Source organism: Hyperoodon ampullatus, assembly GCF_949752795.1.
Source record: "Hyperoodon ampullatus genome assembly, chromosome: 3".
NCBI classification, from domain to species: domain Eukaryota; kingdom Metazoa; phylum Chordata; class Mammalia; order Artiodactyla; family Ziphiidae; genus Hyperoodon; species Hyperoodon ampullatus.
The window spans coordinates 64,510,914-64,523,886 of record NC_136916.1 but is presented as its reverse complement, the minus strand read 5'-3'; the positions used below and the strand labels follow the sequence as shown (position 1 = coordinate 64,523,886).

General features: G+C 39.7%; 1 protein-coding gene across 1 annotated transcript in view; it reads left to right on the top strand.

Annotated features, from left to right (window-relative positions):
• PTPN9 (protein tyrosine phosphatase non-receptor type 9) overlaps nucleotides 1–12,973 on the top strand; it is a gene marked incomplete at its 5' end in the record, with an annotated part of 82,294 nt that overhangs the window by 40,955 nt on the left and 28,366 nt on the right. Inside the window, one exon of the mRNA XM_079699008.1 lies at nucleotides 3,760–3,865. Within this exon, the coding sequence (XP_079555134.1) occupies nucleotides 3,760–3,865 (106 nt within the window). The remainder of the gene's footprint in view (nucleotides 1–3,759; nucleotides 3,866–12,973) is intronic.

Below are 12,973 nucleotides of genomic sequence, written 5' to 3'. Positions count from 1 at the left end.
GCTCTTTTACCAGAAAATTTAGCATTGGCTTCCTCTTTGAGCAGCTTAGAGAGTCGGAGCTCTCGTGTAGGCATGACAGTGGCCAAAGCTTGCTTTTTCCAGTGTGAGTATTGAATCCCATAGGAATACCACACAGGTAAATGTAATTAAAACTTTGGTCTTGTGATGTCCATCCTTTCTTAAAAACCCTCAGTGACTTCTCATTATTCAGAGGGTGCATGTAAGGTAAGTAAATGTGAACCCTTTTTTTTTTTTTTTTGCAATACGCGGGCCTCTCACTGTTGTGGTCTCTCCCGTTGCGGAGCACAGGCTCCGGACACGCAGGCTCAGCGGCCATGGCTCACGGGCCCAGCCGCTCTGCGGCATGTGGGATCTTCCTGGCCTGGGACACGAACCCATGTCCCCTGCATCGGCAGGCAGACTCTCAACCACTGCGCCACCAGGGAAGCCCAGTGTGAACCCTTTTTTTTCCAAATGAAATATTCTCACTAGTGAGTAGAAATTCTTGTTTTCCTTTGTTACCGTGAACCAGAATGGAAGAGGAGGAAACCCTTCCTCTTCACTAAATCTTCCCCTTTCTTTAAGGCCCAACTTCTGTGACTGGTTCCCTCACCACTCCAACTTGTCATAAAATTCTTTTTACTCTGACTTTAATCGCAGTTATTATTAATACCAATCATTTCGTATTTAATTATACATGGCCTTATGATGTCATTTGTCTTATACTGATGTTTTTTTCATCTACCGCTAGATGGTAAGCTCCAGGAGGGCAGGGAACCTTCTTTTCAACATTATATAATGGGAAATTCCCAAATCTCCGTGGTGGAGAGGAAGTGGTGTCATCAACTTTCACATGCCTTTCATTCATCTTCTTCAAAGTGATCTGTAACCAATCTTGTTTCTTTGAAAGCCCCTCACCCACCCCTTTACCCTAGATTATTTTAAAACAAATGTCAGGGACTGTGGTAATCTTGGTGTTCCCAGTAACATCCTAGCTTGGGAATCAAACTCAATAGGGTAGGGAAGCAATTATTCTTAGTAGGGAACTAGCGCTATTATTGTAAACCTCATCTTCTGTACCCAGAAAAGTGAAAATGCTATTGCATTTGTATTTATTTCATGTGCCTTCAAAGGATGAGCAATTTCAGGTCTAGGAATATAGAACCTGCATCATTATGCACCATAGCTTCTTTTTATTAAATTCTATTTCCCCTGGCACTGACTTCTCTTTGTTTTAGTGTCCTGCCGCAGGTTGGAGCTGTGAGGGGAAAACCTGTAATTCTTTGAGTTTGGCCCCTGTTGAGCTTGTGGAGAAAAGGGAAGTCTCTAGATCTGGATAGTGTACTCAATGACTGTGCCACTCATTGAACAGAATCTTTGATCTTGGTGAATCAGTCTCTCTGGGGTCATGAAAAAAGGAGACAAGATTTAGCACTCACTTTATCATGTTAAGGGCCATTTGAAATTAAGTCTGCTGGAGAAACTTGGGTCTACTTCAGAGATTTTTTAAATTAATTAATTAATTAATTAAATTTATTTTTGGCTGCGTTGGGTCTTCCTTGCTGCGTGCGTGCTTTCTCTAGTTGCGGAGAATGGTGGCTACTCTTCGTTGCGGTGCGTGGGCTTCTCATTGTGTGGGCTTCTCTTGTTGCGGAGCACAGACTCTAGGCATGCGGGCGTCCGTAGTTGTGACTCGCGGGCTCTAGAGCGCAGACTCAGTAGTTGTGGCGCACGGGCTTCATTGCTCCGCGGCATGTGGGAACTTCCCGGACCAGGGCTTGAACCCTTGTCCCCTGCATTGACAGGCAGATTCTTAACCACTGCGCCACCAGGGAAGCCCTACTTAAGAGATTTTTGAAATGCTGCTTCATGGGTATGTGCTTCTGCCTTGTATTCTGTTGAAAGGATCAAGATACGGAGGCTTCCAGGAGGTGATGCAAAAAAAAATATGGATACAAAATAACATTGAGACTTCCGATTTCAATAATGTGTTTTGTGTCAAAAAGTTTTCTCAATTGTAAATAAATGTGAAAACTGTTGGTATCATCAGTGAGTAGTCCAATCAGATAATTTATTCTGAACAACCATTTAGGTGTGCAGATCAGAAGCAGGAAAGGATCGGGCTTGGTGGAAGAGTGCAGCTTTGAGAAATCTTTAGGAATTAAGGAGATGGGACTGAGTAATACTTTTTGGATCTTCACATGTTCCTAACCTCAATGTGGGAATAGGCTCACCACCTCTTAATCTACTTTTTAACATGCCTTCCAAAGGCCATTTGTGGGTTTATTCTCTTCCTCCATTAAAGTCATAAGAGACAAATACACCATCATTGAGCTTAGAATTTTGCTTTACAGTTTTCTATGGGCCTAAAGTATTTTTTTAGTGATGGACTTCTAGCCCACTGAATTACAAATCTGTGACCATTTATTATATATCTGTTTGCAAGGACCGTGCTGGGGACTGTTGAGGGTTATGAGGTAAACTTTTGTTTTGGCCCTCTAGGAGAGACTCAGATGGCTACACAAAGTGGGAGTACATTAAGAGCCACAAGAAAAATCCACAGAAAGATTTATGGGGCTTCAAGGGGGTGAAGGATGGTAGTACATTTGGTGACAATTATCAGGGACACCTTCATGGAAGAGGAAACTTTTGAGTTGAACATAGAATGGTATAGAATTTGGATAGGCAGATTCAGAGATATAGGAGGAAACAGTTCAAATTTTGATAACCTAGATGCTCTGGAACATTCTCAGCCTGTGAGTTTGGTACTTGATGAATCTGGATAAATATGCATCAGTAAGTATAATTCCAATTCCAACATGTGAGGTATTCCCTCCATACCACCAAGCAATTCACCCCCATGAACTGGGTGTTCTGCAGTTTATTTCAACTCTGACACTATGTACCTGGAGATAGCCTCAGATCACACAGGTTAAACGTTCAGTCCTAAAAGACTGTCCACTGCCCCTTTTAGATGCCAGTGGCAAGTCCATGTTGTCACCTCTGCTTCTGACCATAGATCAGAGGTTCCAACGTCCCCTCCTTGGGTTCGATTAATTTGCTAGAACGGTTCACAGACTCAAATGTTATACTTAATAGATTACCAATTTATTATAAGAGGGTATAACTCAGGAACAGCCAGATGGAAGAGATGCATAGAGGGCAAGGTATGGGGAAAGGGGCATGGAGCTTCCATTCCCTCTCTGAGAGAGCTACACTCCCTGCACCTGCATGTGTTCATCAACTTGGAAATTCTCCAAATCTCATCCTTTTGGCATTTTGTGGAGGCTTCATTCATTACAAGGCATGATTGATTAAATCATTGGCCATTGGTGACTGAGCTCAATCTCCAGCCCCACAACCCTTCCTGAGTGTGTGTGGGGGGATGGGACTGGAAGTCCCAACCCTTTCTAGTCACATGGTTGGTTCCTCTGGCAACCAGCCCCCATCCTTAGATGATCTAAGGGCATTCTAAAAGTCACCTCATTAATATAGCAATGGATGCCTTCCTCGCTCTCCTGGAAATTCTAAGTTTTAGGAAGTTTGCCAGGAAACAGGGTCAAAGACCAAATATATATTTCTTTTTATAAATTCTTTTTGTAAGGCCAGTTACAAAAGTTCAGGCCAGTTCAGGAAGGCAATTATTTCAGTCCCAGATGTGTCCCACACTCTCTGTGTCTTTGTTTTTGACCCAGGTTTTCAATTTGCCTCTTCCATCTTATTACTTATAAATGTTTTCATTCAATGGTTGCTTTACAGCTTTGAAACTCAGAGGAATGGACTGGTGTTTATCTATGACATGTGCGGTTCTAATTATGCCAACTTTGAGCTGGATCTTGGCAAGAAAGTCCTAAACTTGCTGAAGGTAAGGCTGTGAAATGGCCCTTTCAACCCCCCTTCAATGGTTAGGGTGATTTTTTTCTATTCTTTATGAAATTTAGGAATGATATAAACTTCAGACATTATGTTCAGTTTAAAGGTCACCTGTAAATGATGACTAATACCTGCTTCCTCAGAACAAGAAACAATCTTAAAAGTAAAGTGGGAGGAATTAAAATAAAATACACAGGAACACTGAGTCATGAAGGTGGGATGTCTCTTTCCGGGAGTTTTTGTTCTGTTTTGTTTTGGGTTTTTTTGTGGTATGCGGGCCTCTCACTGTTGTGGCCTCTCCCGTTGTGGAGCACAGGCTCCGGATGCGCAGGCTCAGTGGCCGTGGCTCACGGGCCTAGCTGCTCCGCGGCATGTGGGATCCTCCCGGACTGGGGCACGAACCTGTGTCCCCTGCATTGGCAGGCGGACTTTCAACCACTGCGCCACCAGGGAAGCCCTCTTTCCGGGAGTTTTGTAGAATAAGAATTAATGAAGCCTAGGTATGGCCATTGTCTATGAAAAAATGTCACCTAACCAGTAACTTGCAAACTTTTTGTCTCAACCTAGTCAGAAATAAGTTTTACATTGCAACTTAGTATAAATAGTATCAATATATGTACACTAGCAATACATATACATGTAAAGTTATATACATAGATAGGTTCTTAATCTCTTACCTCAAACTCTTAGGTCCAGAGATGTTATTTAATATTTTGAACTTTAAAAGATAATATGGTCTGTATGTCACTTTAATATCAAATATTTCTGCAATGAAATGTATTATTCATATCATAACCTTTGGAGAAGAACAAAGGTTATAAATAGCTTATGGGATTTTAGGTCAGATTTTGCTGTCCCATGAATTTTTGCACCAAACTTACAAAAGAAACTAGTGGCTTTCAGAGCTGTTTAGATTTCAGAATTTGAGCGTACAGGTGTATGTATGTGTGTGTACATATTTATAAAACAAAAAGTTTCACAAAAAAAGCTTTACTTTTACTCTGTACAATCATTTTTTTTCTTTTCTTTTTTTTTTTTTGCGGTACGTGGGCCTCTCACTGCTGTGGCCACTCCCGTTGTGGAGCACAGGCTCCGGATGCGCAGGCTCAGTGGCCATGGCTCACGGGCCCAGCCGTTCCACGGCATGTGGGATCTTCCCGGACCGGGGCACGAACCCGTGTCCCCTGCATCGGCAGGCGGACTCTCAACCACTGCGCCACCAGGGAAGCCCTGGTGTACTGAATGTATTAATGTATATATCTTGATGTACTGAATGTATATCTATGCTTTATGCACAAAAAGAGTGTGTATGTTTGGGTTGTTTTTCCCATTCCCCACTCTCCTCAGAACTAATTTCACCCCCTTGGGCGTGATATCACCTCTATTGAAAATGCATGCTCTAGGGGAATTCCCTGGTGGTCCAGTGGTTAGGACTCCGCACTTCCACTGCTGGGGGCCCGAGTTCGATCCCTGGTTGGGGAACTAGATCCTGCATGCATACCGCAACTAAGAGTGCACATGCTGCAACTAAGAAGCCCGCATGCCACAACTATGAACCCACATGCCGCAACAAAGGATCCTGCATGCCAAAACGAAGACCTGGTGCAGCCAAAATAAATAAATAAATATTAAGAAAAGAAAAGAAAAGAAAAAACAATGCATGCTCTAGAGTATACATCTAGGAGTAGAATTACTGGGTCATAAGGTCTGGGAAGATTCAGTTTTAAAAGATAGTGTTTAATTGTTTTCCTAAGTGGTTGTACCCACCTGCCATGTGTAAAATTTCCGCATCCTCTCCAATACATGATAATGTCACACTTCTTAATTTTTCCCAATCGAATGGGTATAAAATGGTATCTTGTGGTATAACTTACCTCTCTCCTATTAGTGACATTAAGTATCTCTTCATATATTTATTGGCCATATATATTTTCTTCTGCTGCAAAATGCCTGTTTATGGCTTTTGCCCATTTTCCTATCATCCATTTATGTAGTTTTTTTTTTTTTTTTTTTGCGGTACGCGGGCCTCTCACTGTTGTGGCCTCTCCCGTTGCGGAGCACAGGCTCCGGACGTGCAGGCTCAGCGGCCACGGCTCACGGGCCCAGCCGCTCCCCGGCATGTGGGATCTTCCCGGACCGGGGCACGAACCCGTGTCCCTTGCATCAACAGGCGGACTCTGAACCACTGCACCACCAGGGAAGCCCCATTTATGTAGTTTTGTACTAATCTATTTCTCCGTGTGTGTGTATATATACATACATATACTGTCTCAGTTTATAGCTTGTTTTTTCACTTTTTATACAGTCCTTTTGACTAACAGAAGTTCTTAGTTTTAGTATGGTTAAATGAGTCTGTATTTTATCTTCTGCTTAATATGTTTTGCATTGTAAATCCTTCCCTATTCCAAAGTCAGAAAAAATATATTAGCTATTTTATTTTATTTTACTGCTGTACCACTGATTCCACCATGTGTATTAATGTTTTTAGTGATTTTTTTTATTGTGGTAAAATATACATAACAAAATTTACCATTTTAACCATTTTAAGTGTACAGTTCAGTAGCATTAAGTACATTCACAATGCAACCCATCACCACTATCCATTTTCAAAACTATTCATCATCCCAAACAGAAACTCTGTGCCCATTAATCTATATATCCCCACCCTGCCCCACAGCCCCTGGTAACCTTTATTCTACTTTCTGTCGCTATGAATTTGCCTATTCTAGGTCCTCATATAAGTAGAATCATGCAGCATTTGTCCTTTGTGTCTGATCACTTAGCATAATATTTTTAAGATTCATCCATATTGTAGCATGTATCAGAATTTCATTCCTTTTTAAGGCTGAATAATATTTTATTGTATGTATATACCATGTGTTGTTAATCCATTCATCTGTCAAACAGTTGGGTTGTTTCCACTTTTTGGCTATTGTGAATAATGGTGCTATGAACATTGGTGTTACAGCATCTGTTTCAGTCCTTGCTTTCAGTTCTTTAGTGTATATGCCTAGAAGTGGAATTGTTGGATCACGTGGTAGTTCTACGATAAACTTTTTGAGATGCTATTTTCTTTTAAAAATTTAAAATTTTGTTTTTGTCATTTAAGACCTTAATCCATCTGGAGTTGATTTTTGAGTATGGTATGAGATGTAGGAATCTGACATTTTTTTTTCATATGGATAGCTATTTTTTTCCCAGTTTTGCATACTAAATAGTCCCTCCTTTCTACAACATAGGCTTTCTACTTGTCAGTTTTAATAGAGACACAATAACCTGGTAAGTTAATATATCATAGACAGTTTAATCATCTAACCATCTTTCTGTATAATTCAGATTGTTTTCAGGTTTAAATAATACTATTATGATCATTTAAGCTTTTTCTTTTAAATTATTTTAAGAAGGTATTTCTAAGACATGGATTATTTGGCTAAAGATTATGAATATTCTTAATCTCTCTTATACATTACTAGGTTACCCTCCATAAAAGTGAAAAAAATTTACATTGTCACCAAGAAATACAAGTATCTATTTCCTTCAGCCATCCCAGTACTGCATTCCATACATTTTCTCTTTTTTTCTTTTTTTAACATCTTTATTGGAGTATAACTGCTTTACAATAGTGTGTTAGTTTCTGCTTTACAGCAAAGTGAATCAGCTATACACATACATATATCCCCATATCTCCTCCCTCTTGCATCTCCCTCCCACCCTCACTATCCCACCCCTCTAGGTGGTCACAAGGCACGAGCTGATCTCCCTGTGCTATGCAGCTGCTCTCACTAGCTATCTATTTTACATTTGTTAGTGTATATATGTCCATGCCACTCTCTCACTTTGTCCCAGCTTACCCTTCCCCCTCCCCATGTCCTCAAGTCCATTCTTTATGTCTGCATCTTTATTCCTATTTTTCAGAACCATTTTTTTGGGGGGGGGATTCCATATATATGTGTTAGCATACGGTATTTATTTTTCTCTTTCTGACTTACTTCACTCTGTATGACAGACTCTAGGTCCATCCACCTCACTACAAACAGCTCAATTTCGTTTCTTTTTATAGCTGAGTAATATTCCATTGTATATATGTGCCACATCTTCTTTATCCATTCATCTGTCGATGGACACTTAGGTTGCTTCCATGTTCTGGCTATTGTAACTAGAGCTGCAATGAACATTGTGCTACGTGACTCTTTTTGAATTATGGTTTTCTCAGGATATATGCCCAGTAATGGGATTGCTGGGTCATATGGTAGTTCTATTTTTAGTTTCTTAGGGAACCTCCATACTGTTCTCCATAGTGGCTGTACCAATTCACATTCCCACCAGCAGTGCAAGAGTGTTCCCTTTTCTCCACACCCTCTCCAGCATTTATTGTTTGTAGATTTTTTGATGGCCATTCTGACTGGTGTGAGGTGATACCTCATTGTAGTTCTGATTTGCATTTCTCTAAAGATAAGTGATGTTGAACATCCTTTCATATGTTTGTTGGCAATCTGTATATCTTCTTTGGAGAAATGTCTATTTAGGTCTTCTGCCCATTTTTGGATTGGGTTGTTTGTTTTTTTGATAACTGAGCTACATGAGCTGCTTATAAATTTTGGAGATTAATCCTTTGTCAGTTGCTTCCTTTGCAAATATTTTCTCCCACTCTGAGGGTTGTCTTTTCGTCTTGTTTATGTTTTCCTTTGCTATGCAAAAGCTTTGAAGTTTCATTAGGTCCCATTTGTTTATTTTTGTTTTTATTTCCATTTCTCTAGGAGGTGGGTCAAAAAGGATCTTGCTGTGATTTATGTCATAGAGTGTTCTGCTTATGTTTTCCTCTAAGAGTTTTATAGTGTCTGGTCTTATATTTAGGTCTTTACTCCATTTGGAATTTATTTTTGTGTATGGTGTTAGGGAGTGTTCTAATTTCACTCTTTTACATGCAGCTGTCCAGTTTTCCCAGCACCACTTATTGAAGAGGCTGGCTTTTCTCCATTGTATATTCTTGCCTCCTTTATCAAAAATAAGGTGACCATATGTGCATGGGTTTATCTCTGGGCTTTCTATCCTGTTCCATTGATCTGTATTTCTTGTTTTTGTGCCAGTACCATATTGTCTTGATTACTGTAGCTTTGTAGTATAGTCTGAAGTCAGGGAGCCTGATTCCTCCAGCTCTATTTTTCTTTCTCCAGATTGCATTGGCCATTCTGGGTCTTTTGTGTTTCCATACAAATTGTGAAATTTTATGTTCTACTTCTGTGAAAAATGCCATTGGTAGTTTGATAGGGATTGCATTGAATCTGTAGATTGATTTGGGTAGTATAGTTATTTTCACAATGTTGATTCTTCCAATCCAAGAACATGGTACATCTCTCCATCTGTTTGTATCATTTTAAATTTCTTTCATCAGTGTCTTATAGTTTTCTGCATACAGGTCTTTTGTCTCCTTAGGTAGGTTTATTCCTCGGCATTTTATTCTTTTTGTTGCAGTGGTAAATGGGAGTGTTTCCTTAATTTCTGTTTCTGATCTTTCGTTCTTAGTGTATAGGAATGCAAGAGATTTCTGTGCATTAATTTTGTATCCTGCTACTTTACCAAATTCATTGATTAGCTCCAGTAGTTTTCTGGTATCATGTTCAGGATTCTCTATGTACAGTATCATGTCATCTGCAAACAGTGACAGTTTTACTTCTTCTTTTCCTATTTGTATTCCTTTTATTTCTTTTTCTTCTCTGATTGCTGTGGCTAAAACTTCCAAGACTATGTTGAATAATAGTGGTGAGAGTGGACAACCTTGTCTTATTCCTGATCTTAGAGGAAGTGGTTTCAGTTTTTCACCATTGAGAACAATGTTGGCTGTGGGTTTGTCATATATAGCCTTTATTATGTTGAGGTAAGTTCCCTCTATGCCTACTTTCTGCAGGGTTTTTATCATAAATGGGTGTTGAATTTTGTTGAAAGCTTTTTCTGCATCTGTTGAGATGATCATATGGTTTTTCTTCAATTTGTTGATATGGTTTATCACACTGATTTGCGTATATTGAAGAATCCTTGCATTCCTGGGGTAAAACCCACTTGATCATGGTGTATGATCCTTTTACTGTGCTGTTGGATTCTGTTTGCTAGTATTTTGTTGAGGATTTTTGCCTCTATGTTCATCAGTGATATTGGCCTGTAGTTTTCTTTCTTTGTGACATCTTTGTCTGGTTTTGGTATCAGGGTGATGGTGGTCTTGTAGAATGAGTTTGGGAGTGTTTCTCCCTCCACTATATTTTGGAAGAGTTTGAGAAGGATAGGTGTTAGCTCTTCTCTAAGTGTTTGATAGAATTCGCCTGTGAAGCCATCTGGTCTTGAGCTTTTGTTTGTTGGAAGATTTTTTTTTTTTTTTTTTTTTTTTTGTGGTATGTGGGCCTCTCACTGTTGTGGCCTCTCCCGTTGCAGAGCACAGGCTCTGGACACGCAGGCCCAGTGGCCATGGCTCACGGGCCCAGCCGCTCTGCGGCATGTGGGATCTTCCCGGACCTGGGCACGAACCCGTGTCCCCTGCATCGGCAGGCAGACTCTCAACCACTGCGCCACCAGGAAAGCCCTGTTGGAAGATTTTTAATCACAGTTTCAGTTTCAGTGCTTGTGATTGGTCTGTTTATATTTTCTACTTCTTCCTCATTCAGTCTCGGAAGGTTGTGCATTTCTAAGAATTTGTCCATTTCTTCCAGGTTCTCCATTTTATTGGTATATAGTTGCTTGTAGTAATCTCTCATGATCCTTTGTATGTCTGCAGTGTCGGTGGTTACTTCTCCTTTTTCATTTCTAATTCTATTGATTTGAGTCTTCTCCCTTTTTTCTTGATGAGTCTGGCTAATGGTTTATCAATTTTGTTTATCTTCTCAAAGAACCAGCTTTTAGTTATTTTGATCTTTGCTACTGTTTCCTTCATGTCTTTTTCATTTATTTCTGCTCTGATCTTTATGATTTCTTTCCTTTGGCTAACTGGGGTTTTTTTTTTTGTTGTTGTTGTTCTTCTTTCTTTAATTGCTTTAGGTGTAAGGTTAGTTTATTTGAGATGTTTCTTGTTTCTTGTATTGCTATAAACTTCCCTCTTAGATCTGCTTTTTCTGCATCCCGTAGGTTTTGGGTCGTCGTGTTTTTATTGTAATTTGTTTCTAGGTATTTTTTAATTTCTTCTTTGATTTCTTCAGTGATCTCCTGGTTATTTTGTAGTGTACTGTGTAGCCTCCATGTGTCTGTATTTTTTACAGATTTTTTCCTGTAATTGATATCCAGTCTCATAGAGTTGTGGTTGGAAAAGATACTTGATACGATTTCAGTTTTCTTAAAATTTGTGACCCAAAATATGATCTATCCTGGAGAATGTTCCATGAGCACTTGAGAAGAAAGTGTATTGTGTTGTTTTTGGATGGAATGTCCTATAAATATCAATTAAGTCCATCTTGTTTAATGTATCATTTAAAGCTTGTGTTTCCTTATTTATTTTCATTTTGGATGATCTGTCCATTGGTGAAAGTGGGGTCTTAAAGTCCCCAACTATGATTGTGTTACTGTTGATTTCCCCTTTTATGACTGTTAGCATTTGCCTTACGTATTGAGGTGCTTCTATGTTGGGTGTATAAATATTTACAATTGTTATATCTTCTTGGATTGATCCCTTGATCATTTTGTAGTGTCCTTCTTTGTCTCTTGTAATAGTCTTTATTTTAAAGTCTCTTTTGTATGATACGAGAATTGCTACTCCAGCTTTCTTTTGATTTCCATTTGCATGGAACATCTTTTTCCATCCCCTCACTTTTAGTCTGTATGTGTCCCTAGGTCTGAAGTGGGTCTCTTGTAGACAGCATATATATGCGTCTTGTTTTTGTATCCATTCAGCCAGTCTGTGTCTTTTTTTTTTTTTTTGCGGTGCGCGGGCCTCTCACTGTTGTGGCCTCTCCCATTGTGGAGCACAGGCTCCGGACGCGCGGGCGCAGCGGCCATGGCTCACGGGCCCAGTCGCTCCGCAGCATACGGGATCTTCCCAGACTGGGGCACGAACCCGTGTCCCCTGCATCGGCAGGCCACTGCGCCACCAGGGAAGCCCAGTCTGTGTCTTTTGGTTGGAGCATTTAATCCATTTACATTTAAGGTAGTTATCAATATGTATGTTCCTATTACCATTTTCTTAATTGTTTTGGGTTTGTTATTGTAGGTCTTTACCTTCTCTTGTGTTTCCTGCCTTTTGAAGTTCCTTCGCATTTATTGTAAAGTTGATTTGGTGGTGCTGAATTCTCTTAGCTTTTGCTTGTCTGTAAAGGTTTTAATTTCTCTGTCGAATCTGAATGAGATCCTTGCTGGGTAGAGTAATCTTGGTTGTAGGTTTTTCCTTTCATCACTTTAAATATGTCCTGCCACTCCCTTCTGGCTTGCAGAGTTCCTGCTGAAAGAGCAGCTGTTAACCTAATGGGGATTCTTGTGTGTTATTTGTTGTTTTTCCCTTGCTGCTTTTAATATTTTTTCTTTGTATTTAATTTTTGATAGTTTGATTAATATGTGTCTTGGCGTGTTTCTCCTTGGATTTATCCTGTATGGGACTCTCTGTGCTTCCTGGGCTTGATTGAATATTTCCTTTCCCATATTAGGGACGTTTTCAACTATAATCTCTTCAAATATTTTCTCAGTCCCTTTTTTTTCTCCTCTTCTTCTGGGATCCCTATAATTCGAATGTTGGTGCATTTAATGTTGTCCCAGAGGTCTCTGAGACTGTCCTCAATTCTTTTCATTCTTTTTTCTTCATTCTGCTCTGTGATAGTTATTTCCACTATTTTATCTTCCAGGTCACTTATCCGTTCTTCTGCCTCTGTTATTCTGCTATTGATTCCTTCTAGAGAATTTTTAATTTCATTTATTGTGTTGTTCATCTTTGTTTGTTTGCTCTTTAGTTCTTTTAGGTCCTTGTTAAACATTTCTTGTATATTCTCCATTCTGTTTCCAGGATTTTGGATTATCTTTACTATCATTACTGTGAATTCTTTTTCACGTAGACTGCCTATTTCCTCTTCATTTGTTTGGTCTGTTGGGTTTTTAACTTGCTCCTTCCTCTGCTGTGTGTTTCTCTGTCTTCTCA